Source organism: Juglans regia, chromosome 4, assembly GCF_001411555.2.
Source record: "Juglans regia cultivar Chandler chromosome 4, Walnut 2.0, whole genome shotgun sequence".
Lineage (NCBI taxonomy): Eukaryota > Viridiplantae > Streptophyta > Magnoliopsida > Fagales > Juglandaceae > Juglans > Juglans regia.
The window spans coordinates 21,169,374-21,194,279 of record NC_049904.1 but is presented as its reverse complement, the minus strand read 5'-3'; the positions used below and the strand labels follow the sequence as shown (position 1 = coordinate 21,194,279).

The following is a 24,906-nucleotide window of genomic DNA, read 5'->3' as shown; positions in this document are numbered from 1 at the left end:
GGCTACAATTCGGTATATCGCACCAAGTGATATCAAGTACTATTTTTATTATTCTAGTCTTGCATAAATACATAAATGTTATGCTTTGGTAACGTGTGGACCTTTGTACTTAATTTATTTGGATTATCATATGTAAAATGATATGTTGTAATGTGGGTAGAGTATGGATCTGAAGGAATTGTTTCTACAAGAGGTGGTGTACAGTTATGGAATCTTATTGATGGAAAGTTTCACAAGAAAGAAGCCCATTGATGATATGTTTACCGGTGAAATGAGCTTAAAGTGTTTAGTAGAGGAATCATTTTCGTTTTCAATACTTGAAGTTATTGATGCCAATTAGTTGAGCAATGAAAATGACTATGCTGCTATGGTGACTTGCTTATCCGCAACTATTGGTGTGGCTTTGCATTGTTGTGCAGATTTTCCTGAATGGAGGATCGCTATAAAATATGTTTTAACTAGACTTAAAAAGATCGAATTAAATTATCTACATGATCCTAGAATAGGGTAAGTTGAGTATCAAGTTTCTTTATAGCGGAGGCCGCAATCAAGCCTAGTCAAGTAGAGTTTATTACCAAGTTACAGTTTAATCTATAGACGACATGCAATATATCCACCACACTTATTCGAACTTGTTTATGAACTATTTGATTAATAAATCTTTTCTTAGATATATAAAATTCATTACTAAAATCTTATGCATTTTCAAGAATTCATATAAATAATTACTTAATTATGTCAAGGTTATATGAATTGAATTAGAAAATATGTAAACTATACATAAAAGTTAATAATTGGCAAATCTTGCCATTGGCACAAGCTATACATGAGTTCTATTTGAAAACAGATTAAATGTGTATATATAGGTGCACAAACACACCCAAAATATGTTAACTTGGTTGAGTTTGGTTGGCAAGCCTACCTCAATCCATCTCAAATCAATCATTGATGGGACCCACTACTTTTTCAATTTCCTATAAAAAAACTAAACTTATCTCAACATACTTCATATATTTAAACACAAATCTCAACATATTTACATTCAAGCACATCTCAATGGGACCCACAAAACACTATTATTCATAAATCAACTTAGATTGTTTAAGATCACCTCAATATCCAATCGCAGCCTTTATCTACAAACTTTAGCAAAACAACTTTGAATTACTATAAACAATATAGTTATTATAAATAAATATCAGTATAATGATTTATAACATTCATATTGATTCAAATGACACCCATCATATCATCGTGCTAAGAACATGATTCTCTCTTATATTTTTAAATACTTTTGAATGCTTGGCATAAAGTTTTATAATAATATCTACAAAATAATAAATTTGTAGTATGAGTTTATACAAGTCATAACGGGTTTGGATACAAGTTTAACTTGTATAATATGTCTAGCCTTGATCTTTGTTAGAATTTATGTTTTTCTTAAAACAACAAAAATCGAGACAAGTTCATGAGTTGAGCATGAACAACTCGGTTCATTTACAACATTATTTACAAATCTTGGGATTCCTCTCGAGAGACTTGGGATTCCGCCTAAAAAGCTCCTTAGGCCTTGATCTTAGTAGCCTTAATCCTAGTTAATTTGGAGTTGGGCTATTTGAGAATAAGAACAATTTTGGATATTTGAGTTGGCAAGAGGACCGTATACTTTGGGTTTAATAGAACTATTAGAAGATTCTAGTTCAATATTGATTTTGAGGAAAAGGAAATTTTTGGAGCTTGATTAGTTTAGCAATATTATTTTGAAGAATTTTTAGTGCTTGATTACTTTTGAGGATAAGAAGCCGAGAGGCCCATAAGGGAATGACACATGGCATATTGGATGGTTGCTACATTAATGGACTAGGCAATTTCGGTTAAATATTTGATGAAATTGGAGAAGGTCCAAAGAGTGGTTTAGAGTAACAACCCCTATTTTAGTGTATTTTTAATTGAAAGATTATTTTTATTAATTAAAATATTGGTTCTCTTGTTTTAAGTTTATCATTTTAGTTGGTTTATTTTTATGATTTTTAATTTGTGAAAATTATTTTGATATGCTTCCTTAATATTAATTATTGTTATGCATTTAAATTGCTCTTCATTTAAAATTAATTTATTGTTGGATTTATTTCTTTTCTTTTCTTTTAATCACTATCTTTAAATTATTTTATTTTTTAAAATCTTTTTCGTTGGATCATTTGTGTGACCCAAGATGTGAGGATTGGACCTCATTTCTTTCACTCACTTTTTCTTTATCTTTTTTTTTTCTTTTTCTCCTCATTTTCTTTTCTCCACTCTCTCTCTTCTCCCATGTGATTTCCTTTCTCTCCCCCGTTCGTTCTGTCGTCCTTCACCCAGTGCTGCCATGCGTCTTCGTGGTCGTGACCGCCCTTCCCAACCTCTTCCCCTCCGGCCGGCGACCTCACCCTCCGGTTTCTTGCCCCTCTCGCGTCGCCATGAGCTCCCACGCACGGCATCAAGCTGCTATTGGCCACCATTTCTTCACCACATCACCAGCTACCTCCCAGCTACCTAATCCACCCATTCTCAACTCCGATCTGCCATCGGTGAAGTCCATCCAACTCCATTTTGTATACTGATGCACTTTATCTACCATTGGCAAATTGATATTTGCATGCCAATGACTTCTTGAAAATATCACTTGTATATAAGAACATGGTTAAAGTGGTATTAAATGGAGTACCACCCACCCCTGCCAGCTTGTGTTCGAATTATAGGTGCCTAGCATCTGTCTACTTCAATAGATGTATTGTTATTTGACTCTATGAGGAGTGCAAAATTGTATATATATTATGTGAATCTTCAATATTTGGATGAATGAATGTCCTTTATTAAATTGGGAAAAAAAAAAACAAAGATGATTGCACATAGTTTTGTTGATGTGGATCGTAGATGCATGTTCATCAAAGTAGACAAGTCATCAAATTCCTATATATATGTTACCAGTTTACAATGGGAATCCCACACATGGATCAGTAGTAGTAATAAATATGCAATGGGAATGTGGTCTCAGGAAGTATTTGGTCCATGTCCATTAATGCACCACCCTAGTGTATATATAACTACATCAATGTGTATTCCCAACTGAGTTTGGATGAATGAATGTCCTTAATTTATTGAATTATCCAAAAAATGGTGCCCCGTAGATTTGTTGATGGGAATATTAGTTGTTTACCAAAGTAGATAATCAAAGTTCCATCTTTGTCCTTTATGTTTCGTTTCTAAGTTAATATATGTCCATGCAAGGTGTTTGGTAAGTACTATTAGTATATAGCAATGGTAAATTTCTTGTTCAGGCTGTTATAGATATTCTCATATGAGACACATATAGTGTAACCACATGTAGATCTACAATGAGATAATAGTTTGTGAGAATGATGTATGACAGTGTTATAATTGAGTACTTAGGTATGGTAGAGTTAGAAATTGTGAGCGATTAGCTTTTTGGATGTGAGTTGGGAAGTTCAAGTAATTTATGTATTCTGTTTTTATGCATTTCTTTTTATTTTGTGAAAAACCTTTTCCGGCGAGTAAAATTCGTTAGAAGTATTTTTTTCGTCCATTAAACTTATTTGAGGCATCTATGTCGGCGACAATTACTCGCTGAGAATACATAATAGCGACGATAATTTATAATCACTGGAACAAAGATCTTGCAATTTTCAATAATTTATTAACCTTTTGCGACGATATATATCGCCACAATTGATTTTTTTCAATGATTTAATGGTAAATAGAAACTCCATTTTCATCCTTTTTTGGTACATTTACAACGGACTAAAATCGTTAGGAATAGTAGCTTTTGCAATGATTTTTGCCTATTTCTGAAATTGATCAGAAGTGAAGGCTTAATTTCATCAAAAATACAACGAATTAAAAATCGCTGCAAATTATCAAATGCTGTAATTATTAGGGGTATTTGCGTCGATTTTGAGCGTTGCAAAAGACCTGATTTCTTAAATTCATATTATATTTATATGAAATCAAACAACATGATGTACAACAATAGAAGGTCATTTTTTTCAGTCTTTAAAAATTTAAGATATTACCATTTTCAAAGTTTAAAAAAAATATCATAAAAAATTAATAAACACAATGTTTATCAAGTTTAAAGCTAACGAACTGAACCTTATTTTATTTGGAGTTGTTCTTAAACAGCTAAGCATTGGCATTGTTAGGGTCTATTTGGGAACACAATTGCAATAAGATATTCTTAAATTACTTCAAAACTATTTACAAATTAACTATTTACTATTATTCACAAACTATTACTTAGATAGTGACTTGGTCTCATCCCATCTCAACATCCAAATATTACTCAAATACAAATATTTTTCAATTTATCTCTCATAATTTTTCATCTAATCATTACAAATTTCAAAATAATGATAAATATAAAAAACAATTAACTTTTCAATTTTCAAAATAAAATAATATTAAAAGCTAAATTAATTCGGATTGGAACCCTAAATTAATTTAGGGTTCCAATCCAAAACCTTAAATTAATTCAGATTAAACATCCTAAAGATATTTGGATTGAATTTGAAAACTTTGTTAAAAAAAGAAAAAAAAAAAAGACTAACCAGACAAGCTTGCCCTTATATATATTGTCTACTTGATATCCATTGCATTCAAAGCTCTATAAGTCTCATCCTTAGTTATAGGACACTAAAATAGTAAAACTTTTCATGTTTTAAATTGTTTTTTTTTTCTTTTTTTATCACAAAGCTGATCTATATGGTTCAAATGCTAGTTAATATAGGTAATATTTCGTATAAGATACACAATATATATTTTGTTCAAAATTTTTTAAGTTTTTTGAGTTCAATTGGAACAAAAATTTCTGAAAATAATGGTATTTTTTTCTTTATCTTTTTGGATGGTAAATTTTGCAATATGCTTGAATAAGAATTGTAAGGGGGTAGTTGTAGTGACATAAACTTATGTGAATGAATTAATTTGAAATTTTGGAATAAATTATCAATAAATTATTGAAACTTGAAAGCATCAGAAAAAGCTTCTAACTATTTTTTGTTTGTTGATTTTTTTTTCTTTTTGGTTAATTTCATTTTGCAACTCAAAATTATCACTTTTTCATTTTTATCAAATTGTTAATACTTGGATATTAATTGTTTGGCATGTTGCTATGTTTGCTATAATTTCATATTTGTTGTTTACTTGAATTCATGAATTCGACAGATTCTAGTATGAGCTCCCATTTCCAAGCCCAGGATACCTCTACCTCTGCCACTACTCCTAGTCCTAGTCCTACTCCTGGCCCAACACCTACCCCTATGGAACCTTGTCCCGTCCCAAGCCCAGCAAGAAATCTGCTTCCATAATTTAGTCTCATTTCATCAAACTAGTGAGTGGTGATCCAAATAACCTCCATGCCAAGTGTAATCACTGTGAGAAGATTTATGAATGCTACTGTAGGAAATATAGTACCTCACAATTAATGGTGCACTTAGAAGAGCTATGCAAAAAAAGTCAAATATTAAGATTATTACAAGAGAAGAGCCAATCTAGGCTAGAAATTGGACTTAAAAAAATGGTGGATGAGAATAGTGGGGGTACAACGTTGAAAGGGTATACAAAGTATGATCATGATGAGTGTAAGAGACACCTAGCGCATATTGGATTCATTCCGGAGTTCATTAGCTCCTATTGCTTTGGAGGCTTTGATTTGTAAGCAGAATTAGATCACGTGGACTCTAATTCATATTCCGGATGTTCTTGACTATGAGGAGATTGACATCGAAGAGGGTAGTTATCAACCCAGATCTGGTAATCGTGAGACTTGAATTTCATTTTCTTATTTTAATTTATTTATTTTCATTTAATCGATATTAATTTCAACTTTAATTGTTATAGTAATACATGAGACGACATCTATAGCTACCTCCGATGCAGTAAGACTTTGTATGTATTGGACCTACCATTGTCATGGTTTAAATAATTTGTCCCTTAATTATTTTTTGCTTTTAAAAATTTATATAATATTTTAGTATCTAATTATTTTGCTTATATGTTTTTTAGCTTTTATATTCTCAATACACATATGCCGAATCCTAATCCTAAGGACCCAATGATCTATGCTCATCTTCATCCCTATGACTCAATCTTATCATAGTTAGTACTTTTAATATTTTGTATTTTATATCTTTGTTTCATATTTATAACTTTATAATTCTAATTTGTTTTATTTTTAACTTATTAATATTGCAGGTTTTATAACTTTTATGATCTTGATTCTCAGTCTCACAACAGTTGACATAACTCAGTCTCAGTGAACTCACCGTCACCCCAAACTGATCAAATTTGAAATGTTATGATTTTATTAATTTACAATTAATTGTAATGTTGCTACAATAGTTAATAGTACAATTTGTAATATTTATTATTTTTAGATGAGTTTGTATTATTGTAATAATTTATTAGTTCTCTTAATTTGTATAATTGTAAATTTGTAATAGCTTAGTGCCTTAGTGATGAATCGATAATTATTAGTTAATACTTAATAGTATTAGTTGAAACTTAGTATATAATTAATAGTTTTAAATATATAATTTACTTTTTGTTTTCATTTTTCAAATGTATTTATTTATTTAATTAAATTCTAGATTCATTTTGAGCCTAGATAATTGAATTAGCCTGAAAACTTAGGGTAGGTTTGGGGAGTGAGATGAGAATTTTGTGTTTTATTTTAAAGTTTAAAATATTAAATTTTAATATTATTTTTGTTTTGGGATTTGAAAAATGTGTATTAGGATTTGAAAAAGTTGAATTGTTTATTATATTTTATATGAGGATTTAAAAAATGTGTAATGATGAAATGAGATGAGATGAGAATTTTATGTTTTATTTTAACCCCCAAACCTGCCCTTAAAGTGAGGGGCGGACGGATGGAAGTCTACCTCCACATTCTGGGCAGCAAACGGGATACCCCACCCTCTATGGACAGGTGCGGGTATGCAGAAGCAGGGGGTGGGGAAAGGCTGGTCCCATCCTGTAGGGACTGGTTGCACCCGTGTTCAATTAACACGACGTGAAAGAATAAATTTAACGTCAGGGTGGTCCGCTGGAAGTGAGCCCATTTAATGGGATACAGTACAGAAGACTTGCATGCCAACAGGCAACTTGACAGATTTTTATATGTAAATTTTATTAAATTAAAAATAAAGGAAGATGCGAGGCGGTGATGAAGTCAGCTTTTGGAGTAATGATATATCTATAATATAGTTTATAATAATATTATAAAATGAAAATATTTTTATAAAATAATATTATTTTACAAGGTATATTAAAAAATATCGCTCACTTAAAATATTATTATGTAAAATAATATGAAAAACATTGTGTATAAATTTCTAAATTTCATTCTTCCGATAATTTTAAAACTTTTACGTGTAAGCTTACCATATTAAAAGTAAGATGATAAATTTAAAAAATGTGTTATATCATAACTATAAATAGACTGAAATGTTGTGATGAAAGGCGCGACACAATTGGAGAACTATAAGCAACCATTTTAGATATTCGGTGGGTTGTGATTAATTATTATAGGTCCATAGGATATAATAAAAAACAATATGATATTTCGATAAATAATAAAACAAACAAAATAATATATTAAATAAATTTATTTATGAAACCGACAAAATATAGTACCTTAATTATTTAGTGATTATGTCTTTAAAATCTTTTTCTTAATAGAAAGTGGAATAAGAAATGAAATGAAAGTAAAAAAAAAAACAGATCAGAACAAAAATTAAATTAAATAGATAAGTGTTTGGTGAAGATGTAAAAAAAAACCCCAACAGTACTAATTTAAATTGATTATAAAATTCACAACAGTATTGATTGTTTGATTCATACTACGATTGATTGTAAGCAGTCCCTCCCTTTTTGCTTAGAATGTCAATTAGAATTCAGAAACATTTATTTTAAGTATCTCGTCAATGCCTACATTAACCTAATATACTTGTTCTTGAAATCTGTTTATGGCTTCGTTCAGGTATACGACTAATTAATACCATTAATTGAAACACCAAATCCTATTTTGAGCATGAATTATCCTTCATACGGTTGGAAATTACTACATAGAATTAGCCAAAGGAAAGTAGAATTAGCATATTTACGATTAAATTGAAATGAAAAGAAAATTAACTACATAGAAGCTTACAAATGGACCACTGGATCACTTATTTTAGCCTCGGACTTGGGCTGGGCATTGTTGGGCTCTAAAGTTGCCACCACTCTTGAGAGATGTATTTAAGTTGAGTCTTAAGTACTTTTAACATGAACTTATATAGTTATTATCTTTGGCTGAGTGATCAGATTGCTCTCTTTATTTGATTTTTCATCTCCCAAGTGAGGGCTTGTAACCACTGTATTCTTCCACCATAAGTGAGGGCTTATTAATAAACTTGAAACGGGGTACTACCATATGGCTACTGGCTCTTTAAAAAAAAAAAAAAAGATATGAGAGTGAGTGCATGATAACGTAGATGTAGCGTTATCTATCAATAATTGAATTTATTATTCTTAAAAACGAGTCGATTCAATGGTAGATAGACAATACCATGTCAATATAACGTAATAAAAATGAGATAAAAGTACTGTATATATCATATTCAGTATAAGTACTTGGATTTCTAAATACATTATAAGATACATGATCTAGAAGGACTGTATGGATGTTAAAAAAAATGAATTCAGTACAAGAAATTGTGGCAATTGATACCGTTGAAATGTTCTACTATTGTTGGAATGAGTCCACTTGGCAAAGTTGAAATTGATATTTTGGAATAAAGTTGCGAACATAGATTGTTACTTAAATACTTTCTACATGCAATTTGGCTCGAGATAGATATAGTATGTGGACCACACTGTATTTAATATTGAAATTTATATTACTCATGATTACTAATATTCATTGCCGTGAATTAAATATTGTCCATTTTTTCGAATCTTCTAAAACATTTGAGTCATAAAATTATAAAAAATCATATTTGTGTGTGCCAATGCAAAGGACATTAACTTTGTCATATCCATTTTGTCAAATTCATATCCTTGATTTTTAAACCCTCTGGTCAATGCAAAGGACATGCCGGCCCATTAATTAAAACACTCTAATTATAAAGGGCTAGCTCGGTCTTGTTAGTTGAAAACTGCATGTTTCCACATCATGTACGTTAGTGACCCTGCTATTGGGCAAACAACCTATTGGCCATCGATCGGCTTGATGAGTTTATCCTTATCTTCATCAAGCTACAATTTCTTTAAATATCAGTGATCTTGTTCTTCCTTTGACTACAACACAAATCCCAATACCTCATTCCACATAGAGTACTACTCATGGCCGACCAAACTACCTGTTTCCTCATCTTCTGTTTTCTGCCACTGCTTCTCATGTCTTGTTTAACTACTGATGCAAAAATTCTCAACATTACCACAGATCAATTTGCTCTTCTTGCCTTGAAAGCTCATATTTCTTATGACCCTCACCATATTTTGACAACAAATTGGTCCACCAGAACTTCAGTTTGCAATTGGGTCGGTGTCACCTGTGGTTCCCGACATCATCGGGTTACAGCCTTGAACCTTTTCAACAATGGTCTTGTAGGAACCATTCCTCCGCATATAGGAAACCTTTCATTTCTTGTCAGCCTAAGCATAAGGAACAATAGTTTTCATGGCTCAATGCCAAACGAATTGTCTCATCTTTATCGCTTGGAACTCTTGCATTTCGAATACAATGAATTCAGTGGAGAAATCCCGTCATGGATAGGATTGCTAACCAAACTTCAAATTTTATGTCTTGTAACCAACAATTTCATAGGTACTATCCCATCATCTCTATTTAACAATACATCTTCATTGCAACAAATTGTACTTCAAGATAATCAGCTTTGGGGCTCCATACCATCCTCTATCTTCAAAGTGTCTACGTTGCAAAGAATTGATCTTGCAGAAAACAAGTTTTCAGGTCCAATGCCCTCCTTTTTGTTCAACATGTCTTCACTGCAATATATTGATCTCAGTAATAATACGCTATCTGGTACACTACCACCGGAAGTAGGGAACTTAACCACGCTTACAGTTTTAAACCTTGGCAATAACAACTTCGAAGGTATATATAATATTTAGTCTTGATTGGTAGGTTATGCTGTTAATTATGATCGGTAAGTAAATTCCAATATTTGTTTCTAAAGTATAATTGCATGTTTCACAGGTAGTCAGCTCCCATCCTCTTTGTTCAAGTGCAAACAGTTGCAATTTTTAAACTTGTGGTCTAATAATTTCATAGGAAAACTATTTCCCGAAATAGGGAACTTAACCAAGCTCACACTTTTATTTCTTGCCTACAACAACTTCGAAGGTACGTGACGTCTTGTATTAGTTGATTATAAATTAGATGCCACTGTGTCACCGTTGATTTAGTACATATGCATGTTCTATATATGATCTCCTCTAATTAGGTACTTACAAATGAAAGCAATAAAATAATTGGCTAGTTTGGCCCAACTGGTAGGGACAGTACCCCATGGTGGAATATGTAATTTTCCCTTGAATTTGTCATTAAAAAGTCATTTGGGATAAGCCGTAAGTAGCAATAATTTTAATCTACTTCCAGTTTTGATAGATTCGCAAACTTAATTGGAATTATTATTCTCCACCATTGTTAAATCCCATTGTCGAGTGTACCTATGAAAATAGAGTAAGTTAACAATGCTGGCTAGCGTATAGTATTAAACCTTGGCAACAACTAAATTCTTTTAATGTAATGTAACCTTAGTCTTGTTTTGGTCGACGACTATTGTTGATGTCATGTTTCGCGTGCTGGGGTTCCCGACTCACACCTTTGATTGCGTCGTCCTTTGAATCCAGAGAATTTGTGTCCGTGCGTATTCAGTAGTCTGCGCGCTACCGGGCTCCTTGCCAACCGTCCAAGAGTAGGTCCTGGCGAGCCGTTGTCCCTGAGACGTACTCATCGATTCCTTCGAACCTGGCCCCAAAAGATGTTCCCAGTTGGGTTCGTCGTTTCGGGCTCAGCACGGATTGTCCTGCTCGGACTCTTAGCTCACGGAGGGGTCTAGTCTGTGGCCCGGAACCTTCGAGCTTGGTCTCCTTAGGCCTAGAGCTCCCAGGTCCGGCCTCTTTGGGCTCGAGCCTTTCGAGGATGGGCCTCTCCCTCTCACTACCCCGCGAATTCCTATCGTGTGTGCGTGGTGGGAATTCATTACGTCGTCGTCCGTTTGGCTTCCGGCGCTTCAAGTTCCCAAGATCAATCATCATTGATGGGGTGCCTCCCTTCTTCTTTCAAGGATTGATTAGACACGTGGGCGTCCCTCCCTTCGCCTCCCAGGATCTTACAGGCTTGTGCCCCTCACTTTCTTGACACAACGCCTTCCAGCCCTACTGCCCCTCCTGGAATCGTGCGCCGCATGGTATGATGGCGCTTTTGTCAAATCGCTTCATTTCCAGTGCACTTTCTAGCCTGTCTCCACTATATAAGGCTCTTATTTTCACATCTTCTCCACCGTCCCCTTCTATTTTTTTTTCGTGCTTTTGCTGTTCTCGCTCTCTTTCTTTCCGGCAGTCACATTTCCCTTCATTCTCTTCTTTTGCTCAACGTCCTTTGTCGTCTCCTACTACTGCGATGGCTCCTAAAGTTGACTCTATGCCTCCATATTTGAAGGAGAAACGCTGGGTTTCTTCCGTTTCTGGTGACGACCTCAAGGCGTTTCATTCTAAGTACAACATTCCTCCTACTGTTATTCTGGAGATTCCTCGGGACAGTGACGAGGGTTGCTCTCTTCTAGCTAATGTTCGCCAATGGTCTTCGCCTCCCTTTCTATCGTCCGGTTCGTGAGGTTTTGCATTACCTTGGACTGGCCCCTTTGCAACTCCACCCCAATGCGTGGCGCCTCTTGATATCCAGCTGTATCATCTTCCGGATGATACTCAGCAAGACTCCTGAGGAATACCCCGACCTAACGGCTCGAGAATTCTTGTTCGCCTCTCGGCTCGTCTACCGTCTGGGAAGCATCGTCAGTTTCCAGGCCCAGTCCCCCGGCCGCAAGATTGCCTCTTTTGTGCGACGTCATTCAAGTATAAAGGAGTGGTGTCGGAAGTTCATCTTCGTGTCGGGTTCGGATTGAAAATTTTTCGAGGGGGAGGCAGCCCACAAGGAATTCCCTATTCAAGTCTGCTGGGGGTTTCCCCCTTCCACGAAAAGCCTGGAATTTACCCTCAATTTGAGGGAAGAGGCTTGATTGGAGCTAGTGACTACTTGGGCGCTAGCCCATCCTAACGAGTTGCAAAACCGACCTAGTTTCGTCCAACGCGAATACTTGGGACTACCTATGTATGCCTGACCGTTCGTACACCGTCGGGAGGAACTTCTTGGGTAGCATTGCTCCCCCTAGATTCGACCCTCTCCCCCAAGCTTGCTTCAAGCTCTTCTGGTCGCCAGGGAAAACGACCGAGGGTACGCCACAATTCCCCTCCACAAACTGGTGAGGTCGGGGATTTTTCTTCTTCCGGCGATCGCGCTGAAGACCCTAGAAGCCGAACCCATCCGCCTCAGGGCTAGGGGTCCGTGCGGGCAAAGATCCCGGTTCCTTCAACATGGGGAAGTACATCGTTCCCTGGTAGCTCGGGCCCTACCGCTAGGCCCTCTACCCCAACGAGCTCTCGGTTGGCTCCCATAGATCCCTTTCCAAACCCGTTGCTCCCTTCCGCGGAAGAGTTGGATGCATGCGATCTTGAGGCCGCCTTTTTTGCTTCCCTATCACATTCCCAGCCCCACGCGCCCAGCACCTTTGAGCCATTTACGTCTTTCAAGGATGCCCTGAGGGGGAAAGTAGCCCGTTAGCTTCTCGAGTCGAGACTGACTCCTTCTCCGGATTCGAGCTATAAGGGTGTTAGCGGGGATGGGACGTTTACAGAGACCGGGTCGCGAGGGACTGAGTCTAGCTCCTCCCGCGCCTCTAGTCAGGGAGGGGTGAGGGCGGAGTTCATCCGTCATGACGAAGAAGAAGAAGAAGAAGAAATCGATGCAGGCAGAGACTGGCCGAGGCCCGAAAGTCCATCCCCTGTGTTTCGGTGCTCGGGTGAGGCCACCCTGAGTGCTTCCCCAGCGGCGGGGGTTCCCTCCTTCTTCGTCCGTAGGGCCGAGCGGGTCCGACCGTGGTCCAGACTTCCAAGACCCTCCAGTCTTCATTGACTTGAGTGATGATGACGACTCTAAGGCTTTATCCCCCGTGGCATCCGGGCCCTGCAATGAGACTTGGAGGTCCCTTCCAAGCTTTTCTTGGCAGTTAGTCCCCACGGGTCCCTCATCTTCCTCTAGGGAAGGACGAATGCCGGCCCCAGCCTCAACCTTGGATGAAGCTCGTGCTGCGGCTATCGAGCGCATGCGTCGGATGTTACGACCCTTATTTGACCAGGTATTTCTCTTCGTGCTACACATCTTGTCGTGACCGTCCGGTCATCTTTTTCTCATATACCTATGTGTGTCTTGCAGGCTGCTGGCCAGTTGGCCACAACGATTGGTGGAGAACTTGGAGAATTGGAAGAGGCCAACAGTGAGCTCAGGACACTGGCGCGTTTTGGGTACTTCAAGTTGAAGATGGCGGCCTGAAGAATAAAGAGTCTCAAGTTGTAGTGAAGGAGCAAAACCAGAACTTGGAGGGTCAATTGCACGAAGCGAAATTTGCCTGGCAGGCCTTCGAGCAAGAATCGGCCACTTGAGAAGCGAGTTGGCGACCGTTCAGGAGCAGTTGGAGTCCGCTCAGCAAGAGCTACAAAAGTCCAGAGAAGAGACTGAGGTAGCTCGAAGGGAGTTGGTGGATTCCCAGCGAGATTGGGGTTTGCCTGCTAGACAACGTTCGCATCTGCTATTCTGACATTTGAGGCACTCTCAGAAGGCTCAACTCTTAAGGAAGTGGTTGTGACAAGCCAAGGCTCGTATCGGTGAACTCACCTAGTCAGGCATTCCGAAGAACATTCACCTCCTATCCCGGAATAATGAGATTGCTGGCCTGAAGTCCCGTCTGGAGGATGTCGCCAAACGTGCCGGGGAGATTCAATCCCGGATTGCCTCACAGCTATCCGGAAGGCCCCGATCGGATGCATAAGCATTGACCTCGTATTTGGGACACTGCATGGTCTCATGGCTATCTAGAAGGCCTCGATCGGATGCATAAGCATTTACTGTAGAACCCCGAGCAGGACCTGCAGACGTTGTCACTCGACTCCCTTCCTCCCCTACCTAAGGTGCAATCTTATGTCAAGAACTTCGAGAAGCCAGGGTACTCCCCATTTTTGCCGAGTGCTCCCCCGCCTCCTCTGCCTAGTGATGTGCTAGGCCCTTCTTGCTTGAATTCCCACTTTTTTTTTTTATGTTGGTCGCTTTTTTTTTTCTTAACGCTTTTTGCGGCCTTGTTTGGCACTCCCTGTCTTTTCTAGTAATTATGTATGGTTATTGATGAATCAAATCGAAACTTATTTCCTGCAGCGTGTCATGTTCCTTTACTCTTCTCTCCTCCCCCCTTTCTTTTTCCTTTGCTGCAGTTGCCTTTTTTGGACGGGGGGTCGACACTTGGCTCGAAGGCCTGGGACCCTACCTCTGAGCGAGTCAAGGGGCTCGCCTTCTTTCGAGTGCTAGGACTCATCTTTGTTGGACGGGGAGTCGGGACTTGGCTCGGAGGCCTAGGACCCTACCCTGCAGCGAGTCAAGAGGTTCACCTTCTTGTGAGTGCTAGAACTCGTCTTTGTTGGACTGGGAGTCGGGACCCGACTTGGAGGCCTAAGACCATACCCCGAAGCAAGTCAAGGGGCTCGCCTTCTTGCGAGTGTTGGGACTCATCTTTGTTGGACGGGGAGTCAGGACCCGGCTCGGAGGCTTGGGACTGTATCTTGCAGCGTGTCAAGTGGCCTGCCTTCTTGCGAGTGTTGGGACTCATCTTTGTTGGACTGGGGTCGGGACCCAATTTAGAGGCTTGGGACCTTACCCCGCTGTGAGTCAATGGGCTCGCCTTCTTGCAAGTGCTGGGAGTCATCTTTGCTGAACGGGGGGTCGGGACCCGACTCAAACGCCTAGGACCTTACCCCGCAGCGAGTCAAGGGGCTCACCTTCTTGCGAGTGTTGTGACTCGTCTTTGCTGGATGGGGAGTCAAGATCCGGCTCGAAGGCCTGGGATCGTACCCCGCAGCGAGTCAAAGGGCTCACCTTCTTGGGTGTGTTGGGACTCGTCTTTGTTGGATGGGGAGCCGAGACCCGACTCTGAGGCCTGAGACAGTATCCCACAGTGAGTCAAGGGGCTTGCCTTCTTGTGAGTGCTGGGACTCGTCTTTGTTGGACGAGGCGTCAGGACCAGGCTTGGAGGCTTAGGACCTTACCCCGCATCGAGTCAATGGGCTCGCCTTCTTGCGAGTGTTGTGACTCATCTTTGTTGGACGGGGAGTCGAGATCCGGCTCGGAGGCCTGGGACCGTATCCCGCAGCGAGTCAAAGGGCTTGCCTTCTTGGGAGTGCTGGGACTAGTCTTTGTTGGACAGGGGGTCAGGACCCGGCTTGGAGGCCTGGGACCTTACCCCGCAGCGAGTCAAGGGGCTCGCCTTCTTACGAGTGATGGGACTCATCTTTGTTGGATGGGGAGTCGAGACCTGACTCGGAGGCCTGGGACACACAGTGAGTCAAGGGGCTCACCTTCTTGTGAGTGCTGGGACTTGTCTTTGTTGGACGAGGGGTCAAGACCCGGCTCAGAGGGCTAGGACCATACCTCGTAGCGAGTCAAGGGGCTCGCTTTCTTGCGAGTGCTGGGACTTGTCTTTGTTGGACGGGGAGTCGGGACTTGGCTCGGAGGCCTAGGACCCTACCCTGCAGCGAGTCAAGAGGTTCACCTTCTTGTGAGTGCTAGAACTCGTCTTTGTTGGACTGGGAGTCAGGACCCGACTTGGAGGCCTAAGACCATACCCCGAAGCAAGTCAAGGGGCTAGCCTTCTTGCGAGTGTTGGGACTCATCTTTGTTGGACGGGGAGTCAGGACCCGGCTCGGAGGCTTGGGACTGTATCTTGCAGCGTGTCAAGGGGCCCGCCTTCTTGCGAGTGTTGGGACTCATCTTTGTTGGACTGGGGTCGGGACCCAATTTAGAGGCTTGGGACCTTACCTCGCAGCGAGTCAAGGGGCTCGCTTTCTTGCGAGTGCTGGGACTTGTCTTTGTTGGACGGGGAGTCGGGACACAGCTCAGAGGCCTAGGACCTTACCCCGCAACGAGTCAAGGGACTCGCCTTCTTGCGAGTGCTGGAACTCTTCTTTGTTGGACGGGGAGTCGGGACCTGACTCAAAGGCCTGGGATCGTACCCCACATCGAGTTAAGGGGCTCGCCTTCTTCAGAGTGTTGGGACTCGTCTTTGTTGGATGGGGGGTCGGGACCCAGCTCAGAGGCCTGGTCATTCATTCGAAAGAAAAGTAACACGAGGTTTGAGAGGAACATCCGGGCGTTCTCATTCATTCGTGGTTATTCGTACAAAGCATCACAACGTATTTCTACACATAAAACTTCTTCAAGTGTTCAGCGTTCCATGGGTGGGGTAGCTCGTGCCCTTGGCAATCTTTAAAGCGATAGGAATCTCGCCGGTTACTCGCAGTTACAACATACGGGCCTTCCGAACGTGGTCCCAGCTTTCTCTCTTCGAGGGTAGTTACCCCAGTTTTCCATACTACCAGGGCCCCCACCTTGAAAGAACGCTGCCTGACTCGCCTGTTGAAGTATTGCTCCACTTTTCGCTTGTTATTCGCAATCCAGACCGCTGCCTCTTCTCTTCTCTCTTCCAGGACATCTAAGCTCTCGGCTAATCTTTTGTCATTTGTGTCCACGTTGAAATGCTAGACACGGAAAGTTGGGAGCCAGACTTGTACAGGGATCACTGCTTCGCTGCCGTAAATAAGGTTGAAGGGTGTCTCTCTGGTGGGGGTCTGGACGGTGGTCCGATACGCCCACAGCACACTTGGGACTTCCTCGGCCCAGGCTCCTTTGTGCGCTCCAATCTTCTTCTTGAAGGTGGAAATGAGAGTTTTGTTAGTTGCCTTGGCCTGTCCGTTGGCTTGAGGTTGTCTGGGCAAGGAGTATTTTACTTTAATCCGGAGCTCCACGCACCACTCCGGTAATGCATGCAGTCGAACTGTTTTCCATTGTCCCATATGAAGTTTTGTGGTATGCCGAACCGGCAGATTACTGACTTCCATAGGAATGTCGTGATGATCTTGGAGGTGTTGCTCTTGGAGGTGATGCTCGATAGTGCCTCATCTTCAAAGCATTTTATGAAATAATTGACTGCGACGACAACGAACTTGACTCCTCCTCTTGCCGTCGGGAAAGGGTCAATCAGGTCCGGGCCCCATTGGGCGAAAGGCCATGGAGCCGTGATTGATGTTAGCTCCTCTGCCAGGCAATGTGGAATCGGCCCATGCTCTTGACATTTCGTGTATTTCTTGGTGAAGTCTTCCGCATCTTTGAGGGAGCAAGGCCAATAATACCCAGCCTGGGTTACTATTGCAACGAGGGCCCTCCCTCCTAGATGACTTCCAAAAATCCCCTCATGAATCTCCGCTAGCACGTATTGGGCTTCGTCTAGCGAAAGGCACCTAAGGAGTGGCTCAGAGAAACCTCTCTTATACAGGACTCCTTCCGACATGGTGAACTTGGCCACCCTGTTCCTGACCTTTCATGATTCTCCCAGGTCGCTGGGTAGCTGTCCTTCCTGTAGGTATTTCTGGATATCGGTGGCCCTCTAGGGACATGCTAGGGTCTTGACTAACACTTCCAACCCGATGGAGGAGGTGTCAACTATTCTGACCACCGTGTGTTTCGGAAGGGGAAGTTCTTCCTGCCCCGACGCACCCCTCGCGAGACGATCTTCCTTCTGGTTCTTTCCTCTTGCCACTTGATGGATGTTCAAATAGCGAACCTGGTCACATTCATTGTAGACCAACTGGAGGTACTTCTTCAGTTTTTCCCCCTTCGTTGCAAATTCACCTATATCTCTTTAGCCCCTAGTAACAGTGCCATTGTCATCCCGGCCAAGAGTGCTTCATACTCAGCTTCGTTTTTTGTCGTTCTGAAAGCTAGCTTGACTGCATAGTTGTGTTCCACCCCTTGCTCAATGATGATATGCATCCTTACTCTCCCGTTCGCCCAGCAGGATGAGCCATCGACGTAGACCTATCAGGGCTTTCCTTGGGGTGCGTTCGAAAATTCTTCCGAAAAATTGGTGAACTCGGCCACAAAATCTGCCAACACTTGTGCTTTGATTGCGACTCGAGGCTAGTACTCCATGTCGAACTCGCTGAGTTCAATCGCCCACTTGGCGAGCCACGCCGAGGTATCGGGCTTCTACAATACTTTCTTAAGGGGAAGGTCGGTCAGAACTCTCATTGGGTGGGCCTGGAAATACAGTCTTATTCTTCTGGCCGCAGCAACCAGGTTGAGTACTAACATCTCCATTCGGGGGTACCTTGCTTCCGCACCGCGGAAGGCCTGGCTCATGTAGTAGACGGGCTGCTGCCCTTTTTCCGTGTCTCAGACAAGTACGGCCAAAATAGCGTGAGGTGATACTGCTAGGTACACCGTCAAGGTTTCCCCGAGTTGCGTTGGCTAAGCAGTGGGGGGTGACTCAGGTACAATGTCAAATCGGTGAAAGCTTTTTCGTAAGTTCCATCCCACCCCTGGGCTTTCCTCAAGACTTGAAGAAGGGCAAGCATCATTCGGTTCATCGAGCAATGAAACGGTTCAGTGCCGCTCCTCGCTCAGCCAGCCTCTGGACCTCGTGCAGGTTGCGAGGAGAGGGCGTCCTGATCACAGCCTCCACCTTCTCTGGGTTTGCCTCAATCCCTCTCTCGAAGACCATGAATCCCAAGAACTTAGTTGTCTCTACTCCGAACGTGCACTTCAACGGGTTCAGCTTCATCCAGTACTTCTGAAGAATGGAAAATGCTTCTCTCAAATCCGCCAAGTGCTGCCCGAGCTCCTTACTTTTTACCAGCAAGTCTTCTACGTACACCTCCAAATTTCGACCGATCTGTTGTTTGAACATCTGGTTAACCAACCTTTGGTAGGTGGCCCCTGCATTTTTAAGGCTGAACAACATGCTCTCTTCAAGGGCTTTAGTGTCAGTTCCCTTGCACAACCAGGTTTGTGTGTGCGCGGCCTCCTCCTTGGGGTCGTGCTAGCATTTCTCCCCTGCTTTTAGTGTCTGATGCCCCCTTTTTCCCTTGGTCGCGGTTCCCTCATGGACTCGACACCTTCCGGCCCGCTCGCTCCAATTCGATCCACCGGGGGCAATCAGGGCCTCGAGCATATCTTCAGTGTTGATGAACCCATCCGCCTGATTCATAAATTTCCTTAGCATTGTAGGGGTCTTTCTCACTATCTCGGCTGTGAACGGATTCAGAGGCCAGATTACCCCTTGGAGAGCTGCCAACGTGATCTTCTCGTCTTGGTCATCGGTGGTCATTCGCTCCCAATTGAATCGTGCGAGATACGACTTCAAGGTCTCACCATCTTGCTATTTGAAGGTTAGGAGGTAAGTTGTCGGGCGTCTCCTCTTCCAACTTGCCAGGAATTGAGTCATGAAAGGCAGGTGAGCTCCTCAAAGCTATCTACCATCTCTGTGCCTAGTGACCCAAACCATATTCGAGATGCTCCTTTCAGTGTCAGTGGGAAGGCTTGGCAGGCAACTTCCCCTGGGAAACCATTTAGGGCCATGCGGGCTTTGAACGTCTTTAGGTGTTCCAGAGGATCTTTCGTCCCGTCCTAGATTTCCACCTGGGTAACTTTGAACTTGGGAGGTAGTGGCAATGCCATGACTCCCGCGTTGTACGGGAGGTCGGTGCTGACGAGTAGCTGGTCCATGGTGGATGGCTTGTCTATCTTTTTAGGCCTCTCTGCGCATTTATCCCCAAGTTCTCGAATTTGAACGTGCATCTTGCACCTTTCTTCTTCCACCGCGGCGTCTGTAGGGACCTGTCATGTAATCTCCTGTTCATTGCGACTTGGTTCCGCCCCTCCCCTTAGCTCTTCATTGGCGCATTTGAAGGTTGTGTTCTCCTGTCGTAGCATCCCGGTCTCTTCCATCAACTTCCTCACTATTTCCTCCATACTCGCAAGCCTTGCTTCCACCATCTCTTCTTCGTCGTCTCCCCTTCGCTTAGCTTGGGACAGCGTCATTGCCAGCATGCGAAGTACACGTTGTTATGGAAAATGATCCCACAGACGGCGCCACTGTTGATGTCGCGTTTCGCAACCTGAGCACTTTCGTGGTATCCAAGCTCGCGCCACCAGAAAAATAGGAAGAAGGGCTTCGGTGACGTCCGAAGTCACTCCGTTGCCTTAGTCAGTGAAGGATTCTCTATTTGGGAATTATGGGAATAGTAAGAACAATTAGAAAATTAAGCCCGCGCTCCCATGGGTAGGGAGCCCATTATTTATACCTGGTACAAGTCATGCTGCTATAGGGGTCGTGATATGTCAGTGTCAGACCTGCCACCACTCATTTCCCTTTGTCGCGATGCGTCCGCTTGCCGCTCTGGCAACTGAAGTCGATCGTGGTGTGTCAGTTGTGTTGGGGCTTGTCCTTTGATGGGAAGGGGAACCGTGGCACATCAGGTGTCAGGCTCGCTACCACTTACTTCTTGTTGCCACTACTTGTGTCAGCCCACAGCTCTGGCAGCTGACAGGGATCGTCACATGTCAGGTCGTAGGTAAGGCTATCCTTAGCGCAGGGATGCGTTGTCGCGTGTTGGGCTCCCGACTCACACCTTTGATTGTGTCATCCTTTGAATCCAGAGAGTTTGTGTCAGTATGTATTCAGTAGTCCGCGCGCTGCCGGGCTCCTTGCCCAACAACCCATAGTAGATCCTGGCAGGCCGCCGTCCCCCGAGACGTACTCATCAGTTCCTCCAAACCCATCCCCAAAAGATGTTTCCAGTTGGGTTCGCCATTCTGGGCTCAACACTAAGTCATTCGGCTTGGACTCTTAGCTCATAAAGGGGACTAGTTCGTGGCCCAGAACCTTTGGGCTTGGTCTCCTTAGGCCTAGAGCTCCCAAGTCCGGCCTCTTTGGGCTCGGGCCTTTTGGGGATGGGCCTCATCCCTCTCAACTTTGTTGATATATATCACCATTCATGATTAGTATATATGCAATCTCAATTAAATAAATTTGTTGATAGTTTTTTAGTGAAGCAAAAACGATTTGGTGTATGGAAGTTGGGATTTTTTTTTTAGATATTGGAATTAATTTTAAGCAAATAAAAGTAAATGATTTTTTCGTGAAAAGATCAAAATATTTCAATGGTTAGATCAATATATATTAACAAAAATTCTCAAAATATTCTTCTAGTCAGTGCGACAAGGAAAACAAAAATAGTAATTATGTAAAACCTGCACCCACTAGAGTGTTGTGGCTTCGATCCAGTACCACTGCAATCAACTCAAAGGTGGCTCAACCAATTATAAATGTTGCATGCCTTATAATCAACCTCCATGGTGTATATTCCAAGTCTTGATTGTTCTCTTACAACTAATTATTAGTTGTATGTTTTATTCGTTATAAAATATTATTTTAATAGATTTATTGTGGCTGCAGGTGCAATACCAAGTGAAATTGGTAATTTGCAGAACCTAGAGTATTTGAATCTGGAAGCTAACAATTTTTTTGGCACAATTACACTGGAGATATTCAATATCTCAACAATGCAGGAGATCAGAATAACAGACAATTACCTCTCAGGCACTCTTCCATCTAATATGGGCCACTTCCTTCCAAATCTCACGGCGATTTTTCTTGGAGAAAATGAACTTAGTGGAACAATTCCAGCCTCTATTTCCAATGCTTCACAGCTCATTATAGTCGTCTTGACAATTAACTCATTCTCGGGCTTGATTCCAAAAACACTTGGTAATTTAAGGCTCCTCCAACGACTCTACCTCAGATCCAATAATTTGACCATGGAATCTTCAGAATTGAGTATTTTTTCATATTTTTCAAACAACGCATATCTCAATACTTTGGATTTATCTATGAATCCACTAAATGGAGTCCTTCCTAATTCCATTGGAAACCTCTCGACCTTTTTTGAACAACTTGATCTCTCTGGTTGCAATATTAAGGGCAACATTCCCATAGATATTGGCAATTTAAGTAGATTGACATATATGTCCCTGGGCAACAATGATTTGGCTGGACCTATTCCAACTACAATAGGAAGATTAAGCATGCTCGAACGTTTGAAACTTTCTAGTAATAGACTAAAAGGTCCAATCCCGTCCGATATCTGTTACTTAGGGAGATTGGGAGAGTAATCTTTAGCTGGCAACAAGCTTTCCAGGCAGATTCCCGAAAGCATAAATAATATGACTTCATTAAGATTTCTCAGCTTAACCTTCAACCAATTAACTTCAAGGATTCCTTCGAGCTTGTGGAGGTTGACAGATCTCTTGGAGGTCGACTTGTCATCCAATTCCCTAAGTGGCTCTCTTTCATTAAATATTGGAAATATGAAGGTTTTGACAATATTGAATTTATCAAGAAATCAATTATCAGGTCATATCCCAGAAACAATTGGTGGGCTCATATCTCTAGTCAATCTCTCTTTGGCAGTCAATCAATTAGAGGGCTCTATTCCTATATCTTTTGGTGGATTAGTAAGCTTGGAGTTGTTAGATCTTGCTAGTAACAACTTGTCTGGGGAGATACCCAAGTCCTTAGAAGTGCTACGGTACCTCAAATATCTAAATGTCTCCTACAATAAACTACGGGGAGAAATTCCAACACAAGGACCATTTATTAACTTCTCAATTGAATCATTCATGTGAAATGATGCACTTTGTGGTGTGATTAGACTGAATGTTCCTCCATGCAAAGAAGCTTCTCTGGGACCAAAAAAGGCAATGGGGGTGCGTATACTAAAATATGTAATGCCCACATTAGGGTTAATGATACTTGTATTATCCGTTGTACTAGTTTCAAGAAAACTCCATGGGAAGAAGAATTCTAAACTTTCCAACAACAAAGACTCGATGCCTTTATCAACATGGAGAAGAGTTTCGCACCAACAACTTTTAGAAGCCACAGAAGGGTTCAGTGCAAACAACTTACTTGGAGAAGGGAGTTTCGGCTCAGTTTATAAAGGGACACTCTTAGATGGTACATACGTTGCAATAAAAGTCCTAAACTTGGAACTAGAAGGTGCATTCAAAAGTTTTGATATAGAATGTGAGATATTACGACACATTCGTCATCGAAATCTTGGCAAAATCATTAGCGTTTGTAGTAACATTGACTTCAAAGCACTTGTTTTGGAATACATGCCTAAAGGGAACCTAGAAATGTGGTTGTATTCTAACACCTATTGCTTGAATATGCTACAAAGGCTAAATATAATGATTGATGTGGCAACAGCACTTGAATACCTTCATCTTGGTTATTCAACACCTATTGTTCATTGTGATTTGAAGCCGAGCAATGTCTTATTACATGAAGATATGGTTGGACATGTTGCTGATTTTGGCATCGCCAAACTCCTAAGTGATGGAACTTCTCTCACGCAAACAATGACCATGGCTACAATTGGGTATATGGCACCAGGTGATGTCAAGTACTATTTTTATCATTCTAGTCTTGCATTGAAACATAAATGTTCTGCTTTGGTAACATATATAAGGACCTTTGCACTTAATTTATTTGGATTATCATATGTGAAATGATATGTTTTAACGTGTGTAGAGTATGGATCTGAAGGAATTGTTTCTACAAGAGGTGATGTGTATAGTTATAGAATCTTATTGATGGAAACTTTCACAAGAAAGAAGCCCATTGATGATATGTTTACTGGCGAAATGAGCTTAAAGCGTTTAGTAGAGGAATCATTTTCGCTTTCGATACTTGAAGTTATTGATTCCAATTTGCTGAGCAATGAAAATGACTATGCTGCTATGGAGACCTGCTTATCAGCAACTATGGGCTTGGCTTTGCATTGTTGTGCAGATTTGCCTGAACAGAGGATCCATATAAAAAATGTTTTAGCCAGACTTAACAAGATCAAATTAAAGTATCTACATGATCAGCAATCGGGCTAGTCAAGTAGAGTTTATTACCAAGCTACAGTTTAATCTACAGTCGGTATGCAATTTATCTACCACACTTATTAGAACTTGTTCATTAACTGTTTGATTAATTATTATTTTCTTAGATGTATAAAATTCTTTAAAAAATCTTATGCATTTTGAAGAATTCATATAAATAATTACTTAATTATGTCTAGATAATATGAATTAAATTGGCAAATATGTAAACTATATATAAAAGTTAATAACTGGCAAATCTTTCCATTGGCACAAGCTATATATATATATATGAGTTCTATAATAAAACAAATTAAATGTGTATATATACAGGTGCACGAACACACCAAAAATATCTTAACTCTATCTACAAACTTCAGCAACACAACATTGAATTATTATAAATAATATAGTTATTATAAATAAATATCAATATATTGATTTATAACATTCATATTGACTCAAATGACACTCATCGTATCATCATGCTAAGAACATGATTCTCTCTGATATTTTTAAATACTTTCGAATACTTGGCTTAAAGTTTAATATAAGATCTACAAAATAATAAATTTGAAGTAGCTCGTGTTCATACAAGTCATAACGAGTTTAGATACGAGTTTGACTTGTATAATAAGTCCAGCCTAGATTTTTGTTAGAATTTATGTTTTTCTTAAAACAACAAAAATCGAGACAAGTTCATGAGTTGAGCATGAACAACTTGTTTCATTTACAACATTATTTACAAATCT

At 40.9% G+C, this 24,906-nt stretch overlaps 1 protein-coding gene across 1 annotated transcript; it reads left to right on the top strand.

Annotated features, from left to right (window-relative positions):
• The first annotated feature begins 20,600 nt into the window (after positions 1–20,600).
• LOC109001458 (receptor kinase-like protein Xa21) lies at positions 20,601–24,182 on the top strand. The gene is made up of 5 exons (XM_035689224.1): positions 20,601–20,640; positions 21,678–21,989; positions 22,635–22,809; positions 22,933–23,678; positions 23,817–24,182. The coding sequence occupies exons 1-5, from the start codon at positions 20,601–20,603 to the stop codon at positions 24,167–24,169; spliced, it is 1,626 nt and encodes a 541-aa protein (XP_035545117.1). The 3' UTR covers positions 24,170–24,182.
• The last annotated feature ends 724 nt before the right edge of the window (positions 24,183–24,906 follow it).

Excerpts from the sequence above, each read along its gene's own strand:
- LOC109001458 (XM_035689224.1), top strand. The coding sequence starts at position 20,601 with ATGCGTCCGCTTGCCGCTCTGGCAACTGAAGTCGATCGTG. Across the intron at positions 21,990-22,634 it reads CTTGATTCCAAAAACACTTG|GTCATATCCCAGAAACAATT; the intron begins GTAATTTAAGGC and ends ATCAATTATCAG. Across the intron at positions 23,679-23,816 it reads AATTGGGTATATGGCACCAG|AGTATGGATCTGAAGGAATT; the intron begins GTGATGTCAAGT and ends TAACGTGTGTAG.